Source organism: Drosophila subpulchrella, chromosome X, assembly GCF_014743375.2.
Source record: "Drosophila subpulchrella strain 33 F10 #4 breed RU33 chromosome X, RU_Dsub_v1.1 Primary Assembly, whole genome shotgun sequence".
NCBI lineage: Eukaryota > Metazoa > Arthropoda > Insecta > Diptera > Drosophilidae > Drosophila > Drosophila subpulchrella.
The window spans coordinates 19,190,629-19,212,792 of NC_050613.1; the positions used below are offsets into that span (position 1 = coordinate 19,190,629).

Consider the following 22,164-nt stretch of genomic DNA (forward strand, 5'->3'; position numbering starts at 1 on the left):
CTCGCACCGACTTGCTGCTCCGCTCTTGTCTCCATTATTCTCCACAAACTACACAAACTCCACAACTCGCTCGGCGTAATTTTAATTCGAATCAATTTGTTTGTCGCCGCCGCAGCACAGAGTTCAGCCTTTTGCCCAGTGGGCCGCCGATCCGCTCCACTGTGCACCCACTGCCGCATTCCACTGTGCGGCCAGGATACTGGTTTTTTTTGTTCGTGTGTCTGTGTGTGTGTGCCTCGTGAATTTGGAACTCATTTCCAAAAAGTTAAACGAAGTTAACCGAAAGATCCTTTAGATCGAACGGAAGTTAACGATAACCCTTCAGGACAATAGTTGAATCACAAATACCCATGAGTGAACATTAAAGTGAAAGATAGAATTTAAAGGTCCTTGAAAGAATCTGTTCAGTGGTAACGAAACTAACTGCAAGTTAAAGACAGTTAACCTGCAGTTTAAACATGGCTAAGAATTAAGCCAGAAGCTATCACAAAGTTGTTAAATAAGTTTCACAAAACGATAATATCAAAGCCATAACTTGAATAAACTTGAAATTAAATGCTTTAAGGAAGTGAATAAAATGTTTACTTAATATCAAGAAATTTAAGAAGAACTTTGCAGAAAGGACACCATTAAAGAAGCCAAAACTATCATATTGGGTCTAAGCCAACCCAAGGCTAACCTAAAAATGGATCAGCTGATCAAACAACTGCAGCTGGCAGCCGCTAACCAGGCGCAGGTGCAAGCTCCGCACTCGCATCCGCATCCACATCCGCATGCGGCATCCGCACTGCAACTTTATGCGGCAGCAGCCGCCGTCAACCTGCGAGTACCAGGATGGTCGCCCTTCCTCCGACTGCCCATCGATTCCCAATCCCCAAATCCAAGGGATTCCACGGGATCCGCATCCAGTTCGTCTTCCGTCTATATGCTCCGCCAGATGGCGCTAATGCAGCGAGCCAATGCGGCGGCCGCAGCAGCAGCAATTCAGCAGCAAAGGGATCGGAATCGGAACTGGGAGCTGGGGGAAAATCAGGATCAGCAAACTATTAAATTGGAACCACTGCCGTCTTTCAAAAATCAGGACAATCCAATGAGGGAACATGAAAGCTCACGCGGATATCCGCACATCATCCGCGAGGGTAAGTGACAAAACTAAAATTATGTACTATATTTATTGTTTGTTTTTGTTTGTACTACTCACAATTTAATGGGTAAAGTTTTTTTTTTGTTATACAATACGTCTTGTTCATTTAATAGTAAAACTACCATAAAATGGTAAGTTGTGTATACTTTGTTCTTAGGAGAGTATGGTTTATGAACCTTATAACTGTTATATTGGTAAATTTTTTCCTAACAGTTTTATTTAACTTATATTAAAGCTGTCAGCATTTAAGAATCTCATGAAAATTGTGTGTCAACAGAAAATGTTTATGTAATGAAGAGTAAACAAATAATAATAATTTTTTTCCGAGAAAGGCCACTCTATTGCGGGGACCTTATATCTCTCTCTCTCTCTCTACAAACTAACAAAGTATTTCGCATTTGGCCAAAATACACAAAATTGCTGTCCAAATTTAATTACGTGCATAATCAACAAGCAGCAACAACAATTACAAGCGGCCAAACACACACAGATACTCTTCACAAATACACGGACACATTAAAAGCTGGCCTGCAGGCAAATAATGTTGTTGCTTTGCTGTTGTTGCTGTTGTTGTTGCCGCTGTTGTTGATTAAAAATTGATCAAAAAACATAAAAACACCGGAATTATGCAGGCGCGTATGTAAATGCGTGTGTGGGTGGCGGCGAATTGATTAAAAGGAGCAATTCGATTGAAATTTTATTGGTAAATTGAATAAAGTGCGCGGCGGGTCCCGGCCGGAAAACTTGTTTTTCCATTCGGCCATTTGGAAAATTGCATTATCTGCGCAAGCTCGCCGCAAAGTTAATGAATGTAATGAATGAACAAATGAGTGCCATAGAATGTGGGTGGGATTTGTGGGTGGCTCGGCTCGTAAATAACGCAATTTCGGGAGTGTCCTTGCCGGGAATTACGGTTAAACAATGCTTAATTATTTGCGGTCAGTTGAAATTTAGGTGAAATGGTTTATCTAGTGGACGGGAAACACAGAAATATTATTTTAGCCATCACCTAATTTTTGGGAAAGCCAACTCTCTTAAATAGTTCTCGTTAGAAAACCTGTTTTAATATGCTCATCGCAGTGAGAAGCTAAAAAAAACATTTCCAAACTTGAATTCAAAATATAAAATTGTTTTTAATATGTAAAATAAAATGAATATTGAAGTACATTGCTCTTGAATTAAGAACATTCGTTTTTGAAAACCGTGTAAGTACATTTTGGTATCAATGCTCTCAATATTAGATCGAAATGGTGAGAAGAGAAAAGTTAAGTTGAGTTTATTTAACAACTTTTTAATAAGTATACCCTACTGACAGGACTAATAGTTTAGTTGTTGAGATATACAATACAAATAACGCCAACTCAACTTGATTCAAGCACAATGAAAACATGTTCAATTATAAAAATGTCGTTCTACTTTTAGGTACACTTTCAACTCAGATTAGAACGTAAGAATTGTCTCTGTGTGGAATTAATATTATTTTTTTTTAATTTAAAAAGTTTTCTCCTAACTGCACATTTTTAAAATTCTGAGCAACCGTTTCGATGGGTGAATAGACGATTTTTGGTAGTCATTAACCGATCGATTCCACTCAAACTTGCTAATTTCCCCCACCTTTTTTCAAGCCTCGATGTCAATGAAAAACTGCAACAATTTGTAAATGGGAAACGAAGAAGTGCGAGGCACCTGGCCTCGGAAAATGGAATATGGGAAATGGTGCAGGGGAAATGAGCAGTGACAGGTGAAGTCTTCCTATCCCATGCATTTTTTAGGTTTCCTTTTTTGTTTTTGCCCGGGTCACGCCCAATCCGGGAAACGCCTGCATTTCGCCTTTTGTCTTTTGGCAATTGAACTACTTTTGAGGCGCATCCAATTCCGAATGGGAAACTCTTCTGCTGGCCGGGCCTCATCTTCAGCCTCAACCTCCTCCTCCAACTCCTCGCTTTTCCCGACGACGGGAAATTAGCTGCCATTAGTCATTTTTATTGTTTTCGGTCGCGGCCCCGAAACCAGAAAATAAAAAAAGAGAGCTCAAGTCAGGAAAACAGCCGAAAACAGCTAACAGAGAAAACTGTAAAGAGAGCGGCGAGATATCAGGGAAAGTCAAGGGGAGGACTTGAGGAAATTGGGCAGCCAAACAATTTGTGGCAGCAATTTTTCTTAACATTTTCGTGAACCCAAAAACAGAAAGAAAAAAAGGTCGAACGAGAAGCGAAATGTCTTAATTATTTTTGGTAGCTCCCAGCCCGCTCAGTCCCAACCGCGTGCCTAAACATACAATTTTCGTTTACGACATTTTAATTAAGTTTTTCCCCATTTCCCTCTGCTTGTGGAAATTGGGCAAATTAATAAGAACGCCATTGGCACGCCCCGTCAGGTTTTCTTTATTCGGTTTCCTTTTCCATTTGTTTTCTTTTTTTGTTTTTTGGGCCTCGAAAGGCCCCCTCCCGGCCAGCGATCATCAGTCTATCGGTGATGAATGAATTGAGTTGTTGTGGCTCCCAGTATGAGAGCCAGTACCAGGTATTCTCAGGTGATCCCAGGTGATCTCAGGTGATCCGCTCCAGTCGATGGCCGCTCATTAGACAGCGCTGACCGCGAGCGCTTCTGGTAATTGCCATCATTTCAAGGGACGTCGGGGGGCAGAACCGAACTACTGGGAGAACCGAGCCACTGGACCCATAGATTAATTGTGATTGTGTCGAGTGGAAAATGTGATGAGGAGGGGAACAGGTAGGGCTGCACGGCGAAAAACTTGCAATGCAAGATATAGAACCAAATGTTTAAGGTATCTTCACAGATAGAAATATTCAAGTACATTGTTCTTGAATTGAAACGTTTGTTCTTAAAAACCGTGTAAGAACACTTTGGTATCAATGTTTGGCACATTAGAACGAAATGGTGAGAAGAGAAAGGTTAAATTGGGTTTATTTAACAACTTTTTGATAAGTAAACATTACTGACTGGTCAAATAGTTTATTTGTTGAGATATACAATGTAAATACTTGATTCGAGCAAAGTGAAAACATTTTCAACTTCAAAAAAGTCGTTCTATTCTTAAGAACATTTTCAACTCAGATGAGAACGTTAGAATTTTCTCTGTATTGGTATCTTTAAATTAAGTGGGCTTACATTGAAGGTAGATGGTATAGCCCCTTATATGAGAATAATACTTTAAGGGGATATGTAATTATAATGGAATAAACTACTTCTAGTTAAATATTTTAATGTTACTTATAACTCTATTGTAGCACTTGTCATGGGTAATCAATAGATTACTTTGTATCTTTAATATTTCCAAATAAATTGGAAATAAACCAAAGAGTTAGTTTTAGGTCAGATCAATCATTCATTTTTCTCAGTGCAGATGATAGGCTTTTCATGGACGAATTTATGAGTGCTGATCCGAAGATTTCTCTCGCCCAAAAGTGAAAGATTGAGTGAGTGGTGGGGCCGAAAACAAGACTGGAAGCCCGAAGAGCCGAAAAACGAACAACGCAGCCCATCAACATCAGCGACTAATGGGACTCTTGTTCGCCTCAAAAACGGGGAAATTGGAAGGGATAGGTATGGGGTATGGGTAGGGGTACACATATATGGGTCCAATTTCCACCGAGATTTTCCTTGGCTAATTAATAAAACGCTCAGTGGGCTCGTTGCACTAATTGGTCCGATCGTCGGGCCCCTGATGAGCTTTTGACGAGCGCCCCCCTTTTTTTTTGGCCCGGGAAATGATAATTATTTAAGTGGGCTCCCATTTAGGCGATTGCCAAAAACCAGAACGAAAACAAGAAATCGGAAAGCAAAGCCAGTTTATTTCGCCTCCTTTATTTCGGCTCTAAATACCCGCAGACCATCACGAGCCACCAAAACCGCCCACGTCGTCCTTGCATTTGCATTAGCATTTGCATAATTTATGAGGGCGACAACCCTGGCCGGTGGCCATAAATTCAACTGAATGGCAGCAGGCCAAAATAGAAGGCAACATCTTTTTTCTAGGCCGACTGCGAATGCATTTTGGCAGCTCGCTTAATTTTCCCCACTCCCAAATGGCTGTATACCCCCTTTACGTTTTTTTAACTCTCTTTTTTTTTTGGGTCCACCCCCTTGGTGGACTAATAAAAATCAAAAGGCGTTTTGTTCTCTAAACTTAAATTGAAAACACTTTGGGCCAGTCCTGCCCCAAAAAAGCCGTTCCCCTGCCCCCAAACCGAAGGATAAACACTTCAAGGGGCGGATTTGGCTTAGTGCCCCATTCCGCCCCCCCTTTTCTGGCCCACTACGCCCCTGCCTTTCGTCGTGGCTTTACCGTTGTTGAATTACCGTTTAGCACAAAGATGGCGGCGCTAGATAAAAACATTTTGGCCAAAAAAACAAGAAAAGCTTGTAGAAAATGCAAAAAAAAATTAAATAAAGGGGTATATAGGGGGTGTTCATTGTTGTTGTTGTGGTTTTTGTTTCGGGCACTTGACTTGTTTCTCATTTTTTTCTTTGTTTCTGTGTTCTTTGGCCATTTACAGTTTTGAGGTGTAATTTTTCTTAAATACCATTACAAGTGCCACGCCTCCTCCCGCCCCCGAATCGTACAGCTCGTTTTGCGATTAGCAAATTAGGGTTAGACCCACTAAAATGTTGAATTTATTGGCTGTAGCGAAGGGTTTTTTCGCCTCGCTTATTATTTAATAACTGCTTGTGGGAGTCTGAGGGCAGTGGCAAAATTATGTGGAATGGTCAATCAATCACAAACCAAGCCCCCACGAATTTTCCCTATTCATTTCGCCACTTTGTTAGCAATCTGTGTCGACAAGTGTCAAGAAATCGAGGCAATTACACGACCCAAAGCCAAAGGAGGCGGGGGATTTTGGGTGGAAAAAGTATCAAACAGCGAGGAAACGCTAAGCGGAAAAGCCGCAAGCACGTAGAATCGAGCGTTTTACCGCTAAGGCTGAGCTCACCACCCTCAGAAAGAAAAAAAAAGGCAACAGAAAACCAGAAACACCCACACACGTCCCGATTTTATGTTATCTCCATGGACTTGAGCCCAACAAGCGACCTCCCCCTCGACGACATGAAAATTATGTAAAACTTAAGTAAAAGATGAGCTCGTCAAGAATTATGACACCCCAGGGAGCCGAAGGATGTGGATGTGTGTGTGGCCGAGTGGTAGCAACCCCTAGAATCAAGTGGGCGAGGGTGACTTCGGATCAAGTCGAAGTGTGCATGTCCTACACACCTCTGTTTTGAAGATCCAACAAATATCTGACCAGTTTTTAAAATATTTTAGTGAAAAGTTATAGCAACACGAAGTTTTTATTTTACAATTTTGAATAGCCCACAATTAAATGAAAACATTTAAACTAGATACCATAAAAATATACTAATATATACTATATACTAAATATAATACCAAATATATACTAAATATTACTAATCCTATTTAAGTTCCCGTCATGTTAGGTATAACCAAATAAAAGCTTTTTAATAAATATCATACTATACATATCAATTAATCCCATTTAAGGATCCTTCATATAGGGTATTACATAAAATCAAAACAGCCGCACAGGGCACTACTAAAAACTGTTGACCAAACAACAAAATCTAGCAGCATTTAAGTGGCGTAGGCCACCCACACACACACACACCAGGATAACGGGATACCGTGATCCCGGGAAATCCCAACCCCAAAAACGGAAAACCCCACTCGGAAAGCCCTCGACGCTTGTTGGATTCTCTCGTAAATGCCTCATGTGCGTTTATATTGAAACAGATTGCTCTGCCATTCCATTCCATTCCCGTTCATTCCATTCCGCTCTATTCCCCGCTGGTGGGTGCAAGTGTGCGTGTGTGTGTGTGTGTGTGCGGAGTATCTGTGTGTGTCACTTGTTTCGCTGTCCTTTGTGAAATTGTTGCGGTTTGCAATTTGCTGCAAATGACACCGAGTTGGTGGTGCCATTCTTCCTCTTCCCCGACATGGTTGTTCTCCTTACTTAACCTCACTCTACCCCTTCTCTAACCCCTTCTTTATAACCCCTTCCCACTGCATTCTCCTCCTTTGTCTGGCTGCAAAGAAGACGATGGCGGCCATATTGCGTATACGCCATGTGGTTCGCCCAGGAAAAATCCGCCCCCCCCTTTGTTGTGCGTGTGTGTGCGTATGGTGCGCATCAACCACCTTCGGATGGAAACGAGGGGGGTGGGGGGAGGACGAGCAATTGCCTACCCTGGTTACGCCCCCGCCACCGCCCGCTTTTCCTAGAAAAAAAACCAGGAAAATGGGGTGGAGAAGGAAAGCCGCACGACACTTCGGGGCTAATACAATTTATACACTTGGCTTGGCGTCGTTTCGGTTTGGCTCAGTGCCATGGTCCAAAATATAACACAGGGAGAAGGGGGGAGGGGGGGGATGGGGATTGGCAGGACCCTGGCCTCGTCCTCGTCCTCGTCCTCCTTGGCTTTCTCTCTCTGTCGCTCCTTTTGCCCGACTCGATTGTCAGCCAGTTTTACGGTTGGATCAATGTTTATGCCATTACACAAACACACATACGTGTGTGTATATACATATACCAAGGCATTTATCCTCGTTATACACCACCCTGTCTACGGACTTTCCCTCCAGCCCCCCTCTCTTCCGATTTCTAAGCGCCTTTCTCCGTCGGATTTCGTTGGTAAATTGGAAAATTTTGTTTTTCGTGTCCTTTTTGGAAGGATTTTTGATTCGACTACCGTTGTACTTAGCAAAAGTTATGCTAAACTTAAGAGTTATACTATAGTGTTAAGAGTTATAGTATAAGTGCTTATGCATTGATACCAAAATGCACTTACACGGTTTTTAAGAACGAATGTTCTCAATTCAAGAACAATGTTTTTGGATATTTCTCTCTGAGTTGATTATTTTAGCCTTTTTTTCTTTTTTCTTTGAGCCAATACAGATATCCCTTTGATAAAGTGAAACTTTTGTGTTTTAAGAACATCTTTTCGATGTTCAAAGTATGATCAAGTAAATATACATAGTTATTATAACTTCTTATAGGGAGTAAACTTCAGTCGACTCCGTAACTCCCATATTGTCTCGCTGTTGCTGTAGTCACAATATTTCTTGTATCCAAGAGCGTTCCGCTCGTTGGCTGTCTATCCTTTCGCCCCCCCCCCCCCCCCCCACCCCCACCCCCGCCCTCACCACCGAACCTCGTAACTCGGAACCCCGAACCCCAAACCTCGTAACCCCCATCTATACCAAAGCTCCACCTCAAGCTGCCTCCACAACGTTGTCGTTGTATCTAATAAACCTTAAATGAAGGCAATATTGTGGGGTTGTTTTGGGTTAATATTGAAACGATAAAATTGAATTGAGCCGTATGCCCAGGGAGGTTTTCTAGAGAGAGGGGAGAGAGGGGGGACGGGGGGCGGGAGGAGCAGCAGACGTCCCTGAAAGTTTTCCCTTTTTCCGTTCTTGTTGTTGTTGTTGTTGTTTCCGCTTTCTTTGCTTTTTCCATGCTTTGCTTTGGTTTTCGGTGAGTTGTAATGACACTTTCAGCTGACTTTGAAGCTATTTCCCCGTCGTTTTGAGCATGAGTGTGTGTGTGTGTGTGCTGGTGTTCATTTCCGCTTCCGTTCGTGCTTTTCGGAGCCCCACTGTTTATTGTTCTCCACGAGTCGATGCGGTTTTTAATCAATTTTTGGGACACGATTGACTTGGCATTACTTTGGTTTAGAGCAAACGTGCGTGGCTTTCGGTGAATGCCATATGAATTGATTTCCTTAAAAAGAAATTACTTTCTCCAATTTCATTATTATATGTCGGTCAGTGTATAAAAATTAATTGAGATAGAAGGCGATTAAAAATAGGAAACTATAATTATTGCAATTTGAAGACATCAATAAACTGAGTTCTCAGTTTTTACCTTTCGAGGGTGATAAAACTGAGGTGAATAAAAAAGAAAGTGAAATCCTTAAAGGCAGAATACAAAGTAGTTAATTATGAGAAAGTGGATAGAGAGATAGGGATAAGAACAAAGTGGTTCCGAACGGAAGTGAAACAAAAAATGAGGGAAAAGAGAGCAGGGATATAAGTATTCGCATTCCTATCTGTTTCCGCCGCTGTTTTAGCCATGTTTTTTGTTGTTTTGGCCAAATGCCGTCGGCAATTCGCCCGTCTGCCTCGATATTCCTCTCTCTTTCTCGCCCCCCTCTTTCTGTCTCTTTCTCGCCACCCTGGTCAGTTGGGGCAGCTGCGACTTTTCCGCTTAACATGCGCTCAACATGTTTGGCGCTGTTGTTGCTGCGTTTTTTTATTAATTGAAAAGTTAATTAAAGGTGATAAAAATTATACATGCCACCGATTTTCGCGCTGCAGGCGTTCGACAGCAGCAACAACAACAGCGAAACACGTTTCAATTACACGCACACACACACACAAACGCACACCTGCTTATTATACACATACACACGCACACGTACACCTACCATTTACAACAAGTTGCTCTCTCTGTCCGTCTCTGTCTCTCCCTCTTTTTTGGCAGCGACGCGGCGTCGCAGTCGCCATAGTTTGCGCATTCCAGTGGAATGAGATGAGCGAAAGAGATAGTGCGATGGCAAGTTAATTAAATCCTCATGTATTAATCACGGCACCTACCTCCCTTCCCCCCTGCCGCCCATCCCTGCCCCATCCACCCCCCTCTCGTGCCCTCTCTTTCGCTCTATTAATCGCCATCGCCCGAAAACCCGTTGTGCTTGAATCCTGTACACTGCAAAAAAAAAGATCTCTTTTATGGCATAAGTATCCGATATGTATATTTACTTATTAAAAAAAACGTTGCCTGCACCTACACAGAGAGAAGTATTCAAGTACATTGTTCTTGAATTGAGAACATTCGTTCTTAAAAACCGTGTGAGTACAATTTGGGTTCAATGTTCTTGATATCAAAACGAAATGGTGAGAAGAGAATACCTCAATTGAGTTTATTTACCAACATTTTAATGAGAATAGACTAATTCGGCTTGATTCAAGACAATTGGAAATATTTTCAACTTAAAAAATGTCGTTCTTATTTTAAGAACAATTTCAACTCAAATGAGAACGTCAGAATTTTGTCTGTGTAGGCGTATTGTCTTTATGGGTAATTCCCCAAATATTACGATAAAATGCAATGTGGCTAACCCAGAATCCTTTCGTTTCTCATGAACATTGGTAAAAAATCAAAAGAACATTATAATATTTTCGTATGGTTCCTTTGATGATAACTAGTTGCTATTTCAACACACCTTTATTTTTCTCAGTGCAGCCAAAATCCTCGCTGTCGCTCTCTCTTTCGCTCGCGTGGGCCTAAATCTGCGCTTGCGTGATTCCGATGGCAAATTAATTCCTTGGTAATTTGTTTTGATGTGATGTGCGACTTGAAATTGATTGAGATTGTGTTGTTGTTGTTGTTGTTGTTGGCTGAAACTGCTGCCGTCGTTGTTGTTGCTTTTGTTTTTTTTGTTTTTGTTTTTTCTCCTTTGGAAGAATTCATTAAAAGCAGCAGCAGAAATCAATTTTTATGCTCGCCTCTTTGCTTCTTCATCGTCTTTTTTTGCTTTTTACCTTTTTAGCCTGCTTTTTTTGCCGTGCTTTGTGCTTTTGCTCACATTTTCTGACTGCCTTTGCTTTGTGCATAAATCATCCGTCCGGGTCAGACATAACTTTCAATTAATAAACTATTGTCTATATTAATAGATTTTGTCTGCCATGGTTTTCGGCTTTTGCGCCGAGATTTGTTGGCCCAATTAATTATACAAAGAAACCGAAATTGTTCTTGGAACCACCCATACCAATGGTATTTTGGGGATTATGGCCACATATAACTGGATGAGCTTTCGCAACGGAACAACTGGTTGGGAATACAAGTGGATTTTCAGAAGCAAATTAAAATTAATGTGCCATTGTGGCTTGTCTTATGGGTAGCATTTGTGGCAGGGTAAATATTTTAATTGGCTTATTAAAAGGTATAATTTACATAACTTCAATGTTGTGCATTAAGTTGTTACCTTGAATGCAAGAGTGTTTTGCATTTCTATCATATTTCAAATATTCCCTTACTAAGGCAAGTAGTTAAGTAAATATGGCAGATATAATTTACATAGGAAATTATTAAAGTAAAATTTTAATAAATTATTTTCTTACCTAATAATACATAATATATCAGCAAGACCTCTCAGGTTCTGCCAATAAAATGGCACCCCACAACCTTAAATCCGTGACTTCCATCGTTCTTCAAACTTGCACCTGCAGCACACACACACACACACACACACACACAAGTGCGAAAGAGATAGACAGCCGGACCACGCCCTCTCTTCCAAGAGAGCAAAACGACGTCGCTTCGTAATCAAATTAAGTAAATTACAAGCTCTCAAATGTGCAAGACTCGTGTTTTACCAGGCTAATAACTGCCGAAAACGGTGGAGAATCCCATACCAGCAGGGCCAAAACGAGATCCCAGCGAATCGGCATGATGGCCCGATCCGCAGCTTTAGAGGACTCACTCCAGTTTAGTTCCTCAGGTTCCCGAGGTTCCCCAGGTTCCCCAGGTTCCCCAGGTTCCTCAGATTGCTCAGATTGCCCAGATTCCCCAGACAACTTAAGAACTCAATTTGTGCTCTCTCTCTCTCCCTCGCCTGCTGCTATCTCTTTCTCGGCCAGAGCCTGATCTTTGCCGCGCTTCCTTTCTAAATTGATTTTGAAAACAAAATGATCGTAAATTTTGATCGTCTTTGCAGCCTCTGCAAATTACCGGAGCTGGAGCTTTCGGTTCTGTTTTCTGTTGTTGTGGCCGATCTTCAAGCGGGCACCGCCCCAAAATCATTGTGCTTGTTGTTGGTGTTGGCTCTTTTATGGGCCTTGATTGAGTTGTCATATTTTATTACCGAAAATTTTAGACAACGTTGCATGGCCAAGCAGCCGAAGGTTTCATTTGCCATAGCGAATCGGGTTCGGTTTCGGGTTCCTGGGATCTCGAGATCTCGAGATCTTGAGATCTTGAGCTCTTGAGATGGCAATATCTGCAAGTCTACTTTGACGTTGACGCCGGCGCAGGCGCGGCTTCACACCTGTGATGGTGGTATTGGTCTCTTGGTTCCAGCGTGTGTGTGTGTGTGTGATATTCAGGTGATAATATGCCCGCCATTTTCGTAATGGAAAGTAATTATTGTTTGCGGCAACGAATTACAGTAATCGTCATAAAATGTTTCCCCATGACTGCCCGCAGCGGCAGAGCAGCGCTGAAAACGCCAAAAAAAAAGAGGGAAAAAAAGACACCCAACAATCAGCGGCCGTAAACAGCGGCGAAGAAGCAGAGCAGCAGAAAGAGACGGAACCATAGGGACAGAGAGCAGACGGCAGCCCTCCTATAATCAAGGGAAATAACATTTTCAAGCAGCGTTAAAACTAACATTAATTATGTCCGAAACGAACAAAACGATCGGCCAGGGCACGGGCGGAATGCGGAATGAGGAACGCGGAACGGTGGCGAAGGGAACGCGGATCGTGAAACGAGGAAGCGCAACATCGCAGAGGAAGCCTAAAATTGGGCAAAAAAATAAAAGTGGCACAAGGCGAAGATCGTTTATGCGGGGTTCACTTTTGGATAATCTGCTGTGAAGCGCTTAGCTTACATTTCAAACAAAAAGTTCTTTCACGTACTATCTCGTTACATTTAACTGTTGCAAAAAAACTGGCGCCCAACGTGGGGCGGTAATAATAAGACACCATTAGAGTAGTCTTAAATTGGCACAAATTGTGTAAAGTTCGTTTATGCGGAAATAATTATTAAGAGCACTCTTCAAATGTTTTAAAATGTCTTAAAGTTCGTAATTAGTAATTAAGAGATCAATGATTTTTTATTATTTGGTAAAAAACTATAAGCAAATTTTAAGGCGTAAACAAGGTGTTGTCAATGTGCTAAAGCGCTGTGTAATGAACCGACTTAACCAAGGGGATCCGCAATAAATGGTGTTGAGCATGCAAGATTGGATGACATGCCATGTGCCATAAGAAAATCTAGCACGGGATACTTGGTGAACATATCAAATTAATAACTGTCCAATAACACAGCGTTTAAAGCAGCTAAATGAAATGAAAATTAGCCATAGACGGAATGCTGCCGCAAAATCAAGAGAGATGGAGCCAGCACATGCAACACTGTAAGTGGATTTTGTGGCGCCCCCGATCAGATATGTCTATATATGTATAAATATATATATATGTGCATGTAGAACCCACCGGCGATCGATGGAAAGTCGTTAGAGCCACGAACATGGTAACAAAGCAGGGAACCGAAAAGGAAAGGACTGAATGTGGAATGGGTAGGAAAACGAGTGCAGCCCCCGTTCAGAGTTACGCCCCAGAGACCGAAGCCAAAGGAAAACCTGACCGTACCCGAACCCGATCCCGATCCCGATCCCCAAACCGAAGCCGAAGCCAAGGCCCCAACCAGACGTAGGCGCATCCAATCCTCTCCCCAACAACAGCAACCTATAACCGAAGCGATCTGTGCCGATCTGAAGGAAGACGAGCTCTAACCAAGAAACCAACGATCGACCGAACCGAACGAAACGACGTTAATAAGAAATTAATGTCTTGATCATTTTCGATCGTTATGTAAATCAATCAGGCAAATTATAGCTCAGGGGCTTGCCACAATAATTAGACCCTATTCGTAATAATGCGCCACAAGCTGCCAGCGAGCGAGCGAGAGGGCCGATACCCGGATAGAGATAGCGATAGAGCGATCCTCTTGGCGTGCAGACGCTGACGCGCCCCTTCGCAAAAATGTAAAAAAAAAAAAGTTGAAAAAAAAAGAAACGAAAGCGCAAAATAAAAAAAAAAACAGAAGAGAAGAGAAAAAGAAGCAGGCAAGAATGAAGTAAAAAATGTGGCATGCAACGCCTTGATGTCTTCTTCGACTCGGGAAGACTGAAGACTGAGGACCGAAGACGGAAGACTCAAGACTCAAGACCCCAGATCCAAGATCCAGGGACGTCTTCATTAAAACAACAAAACATTTATGCGCCGCTTTGGCATGTCGATCGTAGCTGGTAGATCGTTTGAGAGCAGTTCGTCATGGCAGCAGACTTCGCTCTGGGCCAGGGGGGTTACAAGGGGTACTTTCAGGGGCCAAAGAGGGGGGCAGCTGGCAACATCGTAACAAGATGCGTAAAAATTATTGATTTTCTTTGACTTGATTGTTGTTGGCTATCAAAATTTAATCATAACATGCAGCTCAACCAGCAAACAGGAGAGAGGCAAGTGTACACTTGGAAAAGTTATGGTGGTGGTATAATGAATCAAATGAAAAATAAAAAAATATAATTAAAGCTTTGTAAATAGGATACGGACTTAACTTATTAATCACATGATCAAAATGAAATAAAATATAAAAAGTCTCTGAATGATTATTTGGATCTTAGCTTTTTTCTCTTTGTCTTCCCGAAAGATAGGTTGGGAATTATAATCACATTTCTGTGTTATGCATGATTATGCATGATTCTTTCAGGCATACAAGATTTTGTCGAGTGCAGGGGGGCAACAGGTACTGGTAGATGGATGTGGCTAGCATGTTGCCAAGTTAACCACTCGGCCACTTCCACTTCCCCCGCCCCGCCCCTTTGAATTTTCAATTTTGCATCGCAGCAGCAGGGCAAAGTAATTTGCCGCGTTGACGTGCCTGGCCTGGCAGATGAGCAATGACCCGGCCCGACCAGATCGCCGGACCTCAGACCCCAGACCCCAGACCCCAGAATTCAGAACTCAGGACCCCAGACCCCGAGAGCTACATATACCCGAAACCAAACCAAACTGAAACGAGACCAGTGCACCAGTGCCAGAAAACCTGGACAGCCTTTTGCTGTCGATTTCACTCGCTCGTCGTGTCGATCAATTCGTTTTAATGCAAACAACTCGTATAAATTCATGTGGCAAGTGGGCAGCCAGCCGGTGTTTCCCGGCTCCTCGTCCCTCTGCTCCTTGGAGATCCCTTCCTGGAAACTGGCGAAGCACCATCCACCAGGCACCAGGCAAAGTGCAAAGAAATTCATTAAATTAAGTGCCACACATTTGTGGCCCACTGTGCGGTGCCTTTGGAGAACGGAGCTCTGCGCTCCGATTGCGGTTATTATTGCTCGTCCATAAAGCGGCCGACGGAAATGAGACTTTGGACAAGGACCTGGGTCTGGTATTAGTCAGTTTAGGATGGGATGGCATAGGATGGTATGGGTTGGGATAACGGGGGGTTAGAGCCCACCACATGGGACCGAGTTGAGTGACGGCGTCAGAGTCGGGACCTAGACAAATTACTGGGCACCTCGCAAATGGCGATTGTCCGGGTGTCTACTGTAATGCGGTTGGCGGAGTCGTCGGCTAATGATGATGGACTCAAGCGATCGGATCGGATCTCTAGGGGTGGCAAAGAGGACTCTGAAAAGGGAATCTCAAAGTATTTAGCCCACTTGATGTCCAAGTTATAGGATTACGCTGAAACATTGACAGAATGTCCAGGTACATTAAGAACTTAAGTGTACAGTTTTTAGAAGACTACACAATAGATTTACCTTCTATAATATATACATACTTGGTTAAAAGATTGAGCTAAAGCGTTGACAGAATTTCCAGATACGATAAGAACTTAAAGGTATAATTCTAAGAAGACTTACCTTTCATATTATTTACCAACTTCCCACGTTTTTGTCCAAACGATTTAACACACTCCAAAAGTAGTTGCGTCACAAACTTCAACGTAGAGTCGGGAAAACTCGGACAATCCATCAATGTGCCCAGGAACTAAACGCCTTTGACAGGCAATGAAAAGCGTCGCCGAGAAAGGGGTTACATTTTGGGTTTGGAGTGTGAAACAGAGGCGTACAAGGAAAATCCCCGAGTCAGGGGCGCGTGTCTGACTTTATGCCTGATTCTGGGCTCTATATTTTTTTCCTGATCCTATGATCCCGAGGGTTGACTCTGCTAAAGGAAAAAAAAAGAGTCAAACTGAGGGTCGCACAATTAGCAGCCCTAATAGTTTATGTGGCCTAACCTGTAGCCATTTTTTTAACATTCTTTCCAACATTACCATTTTTTGGGCGTTTTATTTGTGTATTTTTTAGAGTTTCTATTTTTTTTTTTTGGGCCAGGCAAATCAAATCATGTGACAAGCTTCTAATGAACCTCAGAAGGCACCCCAAAATGTTTTTTTTTTCTATTTTGGTGATTTTCCGTTCCCAGCCAGCGACATTTGTGTGGCCTATAAATGCTAATGAGCCCTCACATTTTTTTCGCTTTCGCCAGTTTCAATCTCTTTTTTTATAGATTTTTAGGGGCATTTTTTGGGTAATTTTTTGTGGGTCGTTTCGGAGGTGGAAAGTCGTCGTCGTCGTTATGAGCCCGGAGCAATGGATGTCCCTGGGTTTCGTCTGGTGTCCTTGTGCTCATCATCATCATCGTCCCGAGGGCCTCCTTCCTTCATCTGCGTGTGCATTTTGTTCCACTTGAGTTTGTTTGTTTAACGACCTTTGAAATTAGGCAAAACTAAGGGGCAAAGGATGAGGCCCGCTGTTCTGGGGTTGACTGTGATTCTGAGGCCGCGTTTGGGCTTGGGTTTTGGATTCTGGGTTATGGGTCTGGCTGGATTCTCGACTGGACAGCAGACAACAGACAGCAATTTATACTGTTTGTATGCTAATTCAGTCGATCGCCTTTGCATCTGATTCGGATGCAGAGTTGCCATTTGCTGGCCCAATTTAAATTGGGTTAATGTTTTTAATTAGCTGGCTAAAGGGAGGGGTGCACGAGTGTCGGGGGGTTGAAACTCTCGAGGAGTTTATGAGCAAAATGATTACACTGAATTAATTTACAAGAAATGAAAGCAAGAAAAAAATCGATTGTTTTAATAACAGTCGAAGATATTTTAATTGTAAGCATATTCTTTTTATACCCGTTACTCGTAGAGTAAAAGGGTATACTAGATTCGTCGGAAAGTATGTAACAGGCAGAAGGAAGCGTTTCCGACCCCATAAAGTATATATATTCTTGATCAGGATCACTAGCCGAGTCGATCTAGCCATGTCCGTCTGTCCGTCTGTCCGTCTGTCCGTCTGTCCGTCTGTCCGTCTGTCCGTCTGTCCGTCTGTCCGTCTGTCTGTCCGGATGAACGCTGAGATCTTGGAAACTATGAGAGCTAGGCTATTGAGATTTGGCGAGCAGATTCCTGAGCTTCTTACGCAGCGCAAGTTTGTTTCAGTAGAGTGCCACGCCCACTCTAACGCCCACAAACCGCCCAAAACTGTGGCTACTACAGTTTTGATGCTAGAGTAAAAATTTAAACTGAAATGAATTGTTCTCATCAATACCTATCGATTGACCCAAAAAAAAGTTTGCCACGCCCACTTTAACGCCCACAAACCGCCCACAAACTTCAAAAAACCGTAAATATGAACTCGGATATCTCGGAAACTATCAAAGATAGAGTATTGGGATTTCAGATTTAGATTCCGTAGCCTTGTACGCAGTGCAGGTTTGTTATGCGAATATGCCACGCCCACTCTAACGCCCACAAACCGCCCAAGCCTGTGGCGCCCACAATTTTTATGCTAGATAACAAATTTTAACTGAAATGTATTGGTCTCGTCAATACCTATCGATTGATCCAAAAAAAAATTTGCCACGCCTACCCTAACGCCCACAATGCTTAAATCTGTCTTCCGCCGGTAGGTGGCGCACTTAAATCTCGCTTTGCTGCTTGCATATCTCCATTTCCCTTTGGTCCCTTTAGCTGAGTAACGGGTATCTGATAGTCGAGGTACTCGACTATAGCGTTCTTCCTTGTTTCTTATAAAAATGTTTATTTTCATATCACATCATATATTTAAAACGTAAATAATAAATTAAGGAGCTTATTGTTTTTAAAAAATGAAGAACTGAAATATTAAACATTCAGAAAGTAAAATGCAAGGCAATACTCTGAACTTTTTCTTCCAATGTAACCTTATAGATTCCCGACGCTCAATGAATTCCCCATCAATCCTTGGGGGTCTCATTCAGTTTCAGTTGTGCCACCTTGGCGCCAGCTCTAAATGGCCGGCAAATGTTTGAGCCATTAACTGCCACGCCCCATATCGATTGCGGGCCAACATATGAGGCTGCTAGCGTGTGCCCACTCTGTTAATCCAAATCCCCGAGCTGAGGACCCAAAACAAAAGCCAAAGACCTGTTCCAGTTGCCAGTTGAATTCGAATCTTCGTGGCAAATTAGGAGGACAAACCCCCGAAATGCTGCGGCGCACAGAACTATGCCAGAGATACGAGTTTAGAGTCCAGAGTCCAGAGTCCCAGAATCCATATACCACTTCCCCCCATCCTTTTCACCTTCTCCACCTCCTTCCACGGGGAGTCGGAAAGTCAACAAAAACCATAATTCAGATAATTTTATTTATAACACCCTTGAGGAATTATATTTTATTTACTCTTTCAAGTGTGATGATGAGGTTGAGAGTGGGATAAGGGGTGAGGGCATTGTTGGATGGACCGATACCGATATGGCCAGAGTCCTTGTCAGGGACCTGCCCCCTTTGTTGTGTTTGGTGGTCGGTGTTTGGTGTTTGCTGAACTCTATGAAACGTCTGGGTCGCGTCGCACAGGGGTTGAACTTCGTCCTTCGACTCCTTCGATTTGCTAGCAGATGTGTTTGTAAATTGTCAAAATCTGTGTGCATTTCGGCATATGAAACTCACGTAGACGAGCGCTCTATGATTTTTTTATTGTATTCTGGTTTTGGGAGATGTGATGTGCCTCTCTTGGCTGTGGTATAGTTGGTAATTCGTGTGGTTAGCCAGTGGCCCCGAGCCCCAAACCCCCCCCAAAAAAACCCCTGATAGCCCCCCCTCTTAATTGCCCAGTCAGTAGGGGCCGGAGGAAAAGCAAAACCACTGGCACTGGCAAATTTTTGCAATTAAATTTCACTTAAAACTGCAACCGAACGGAGCAAAACCAAGGCGGCAAAAGGATATGGCATAGCAAATGGTAGAGGGTTCGGGGGGGGGAAAGGTCCGTTGGAGTAATTTACTTCCGCCATTGGAGCTTTAAACATATCCGAGCAACACCCACCACTTCCTAATTGTGGAAACCAATTTGCGCCGCTATAAATTAGAAAGACAAACGACGCTCCTCCTTGAATCCTGCTGAATTTCCAGAGGGGCAGATAGGCATGGGGGGGCGTGGCCACTTCCGGTTCCTGTTTCGGTTTCAGTTCCCCCCCCCCCCGTCTGGTCGCACTCGCATATCTTGGAAATTTGCATAAATAGACTTTAATTGTTTGCAATTATAAAACGAGACCGAAACAAGCGGCACCGACTCCACCCCGGAACAACACATGGCCTCGTGGATACATGGGTCCGTGGACTCACGGATTCGTGGATTCGTGGATACACCCTGTGACTGGGACTTCACCATTCGGTGGGTCGATATCCAGCAGATACTATGCCGGTTAATTGTACCCGCTATCACTGGCTGGCTTCCGATCTAACCGACATGTGGTGAAATCGAATAATATTTGTGCTTTTCTTGAAATACCTGCTTTACCTTAAAGTCAAGCATTATTATTACAATTGATCCAATTATTTTGATTACTTTCTGAAAGACCTAAGCCATATTTAAACCTTTACGAAAGTCATATCATTATCAAACTATATCCTTATTTTTTCTGATCTTTTTCCCTATGTAGACTCTAGTCATGAGGATAATGACAGCGAGGAGTCAACCTTTATCAAGGAAGAAGAACCTAAACCCCATTTGGAACCAGATGAGGATGCCGAATCCTCGAAGCGGCGACGCTGCAGGACCAACTTCAACTCCTGGCAGCTGGAGGAACTGGAAAGAGCCTTTCTGGGAAGCCACTATCCTGACATATTCATGCGGGAAGCCCTGGCCATGAGACTCGATCTGAAGGAGGGTCGCATAGCGGTGAGTTCAAGATAAAATATTCTTTTAAAATCCATAGTCGAAAAACAGGAATATATCTTATTATTTTATCCTATTACACATGCAATTCCTGGAGAATTCTTTCGGGATCACGTTTATTATCAAGAGGAACACTTATTTCTAGTTCTTAGGAAAACCAAGTTGATTCCATGCCCAATTCCCTACCCCTATATGTACTATCCCCACTTCGTTCCATTTCGATCCGTTTCGATAACATTTGCGTGAGCATTGTAAAACAATTTGGTGGCAACTGGGACTCAATTACTCAATAAAACCAATTACCTGACTATTTTTATCCATTATAATTCATTTTATTTCATTTGCAATTGCGTTTCGTGTCGCTCGTTGTTGTAATGATTTCAATTGCATTCCCAGAGCGGAGCTTAACCCTTTGTCGCCCCCGTGCGGCCCCACTTCTTTAACCCCCCCTCCCCTCCCCTCTACTCGAATGGCGATGGCGATGGCTGACTTTGCATGTCAGCCGTGTGATTATCGTGGGTCTTTGTCTATCTGGGTATCGTGGCTATATATGTGGCTATAGCCCTCTCTCTTTCGGTGACGGGGACATTTGGCTACGCTTTTCGTCTAAAATTGTTTCTTGACATGACATATCAATTTGTCAATGCGAACGACAAGACAGCGACAGTCTGTCCGTTCGTCATTCCCTCCAGTCAGTCAAATTCAGTCGACTCTATAGTATGTAACTCCACGGGTTTTGGAGGAAAGGAAAATACAAAACCCGGAGAATTGCGGGGCAGGGGCTCTTGTTAAAGCCGGGACACAACGAGGCATTGCATGCCGCTGTTCGAAAACAATTTGTTGCACATTAAAAAATGCACAATGCATGCAAATGACTTCAAATTGTCACACACACACACACACAGGTCGCCGCCGCCCACTGGAAAAGCCCCTCCGCGGCTCCGCCCCTGGCACCCCCTCGATACGGCTGGGTTCCCCGGCAAACTGCACGTCAATTAGCGACGCCATCTTGCTTATGACTCCAACTAACCAAAGCAACCATCCCCATCTCCAACCCCATCATCATCATCATCGCCCTGTGGTCACGATCTCCACCGCGATGAGGATGATGATCCATCTCCAGAGCGCATGACATATTGCCCTTGGTCTGGTTAATCGTCCGCATCCGAATTGGTGACTTATTGAAATGAAATGGAGGGAACTACGATTGTCCAGTAATGGATATGTGGGTCTATCGAAACATTCAAGAATCCAAATCCATTATATCGAATATTATACCATAGTAAAGATTAAATATTTCATGATATCATATCTAATTCCGAATATTAAAATGAAATAAAGGGATCTTCGGTTAGCCGAGTTATGAATATGTAGATATATCTATATTAATGTTATCATATTCAATTTCCTTGCAGGTTTGGTTCCAGAACCGTCGTGCCAAGTGGCGCAAAAAGGATCACACGAAGAAGGGTCCTGGAAGACCGGCGCACAATGCCCAGCCGCAGAGCTGCAGTGGAGCTCCCATTCCACTGACAGAACTGCGGGCTAGAGAGCGGTGAGTACGAGATCAGACTGAGATATAACCCAGATCCCCTGATCCTGATCCAAGCCAAATATCCTCGATTAGAGCCCAACGCAGGAAGCGGATGAAGAAGGCGATCGACCGGCAGGCGAGGAAGCTGCGTCTCAAAGGCATCCAAGTGGACCTTGCCCGGCTAAGGGCAGATTACCTGGCTGCCCACAAGGACAGCTGGGAGGAGGTGGAGGGGGAGGAGCAGGATCTCGAGCTGGAGGATGTGGGATGCTATGGCGAAGACGATCTGCCCATCGATGTGGTGGGCGAGGGCCAGGAGGACGTGACTGGCGACAGTCAGGACAACTCCTTTTGCTCCTCGAGGACCTATCAAAAGAGCACCAGCAGCGAACTGGATCCCGATGATATGGGGGTGCCCATCAAACTGGAAAAGGCCCCACCACCCACCACGCCCAAAACCCTCTACAGCTCCCCCTTCAGCATCGAATCCTTACTGGGTTCATAA

At 43.3% G+C, this 22,164-nt stretch overlaps 1 protein-coding gene across 1 annotated transcript; it reads left to right on the forward strand.

Moving 5' to 3' along the window:
• The first annotated feature begins 527 nt into the window (after nucleotides 1-527).
• On the forward strand, nucleotides 528-22,164 carry LOC119557002 (homeobox protein unc-4). The gene is made up of 4 exons (XM_037869533.1): nucleotides 528-1,139; nucleotides 19,890-20,128; nucleotides 21,541-21,680; nucleotides 21,753-22,164. The coding sequence occupies exons 1-4, from the start codon at nucleotides 686-688 to the stop codon at nucleotides 22,162-22,164; spliced, it is 1,245 nt and encodes a 414-aa protein (XP_037725461.1). The 5' UTR covers nucleotides 528-685.

Coding starts and splice junctions, on each gene's coding strand:
- LOC119557002 (XM_037869533.1), top strand. CDS start 686: ATGGATCAGCTGATCAAACAACTGCAGCTGGCAGCCGCTAACCAGGCG. Junction 1,140..19,889: donor TCCGCACATCATCCGCGAGG/GTAAGTGACAAA, acceptor TTCCCTATGTAG/ACTCTAGTCATGAGGATAAT. Junction 21,681..21,752: donor GAACTGCGGGCTAGAGAGCG/GTGAGTACGAGA, acceptor ATCCTCGATTAG/AGCCCAACGCAGGAAGCGGA.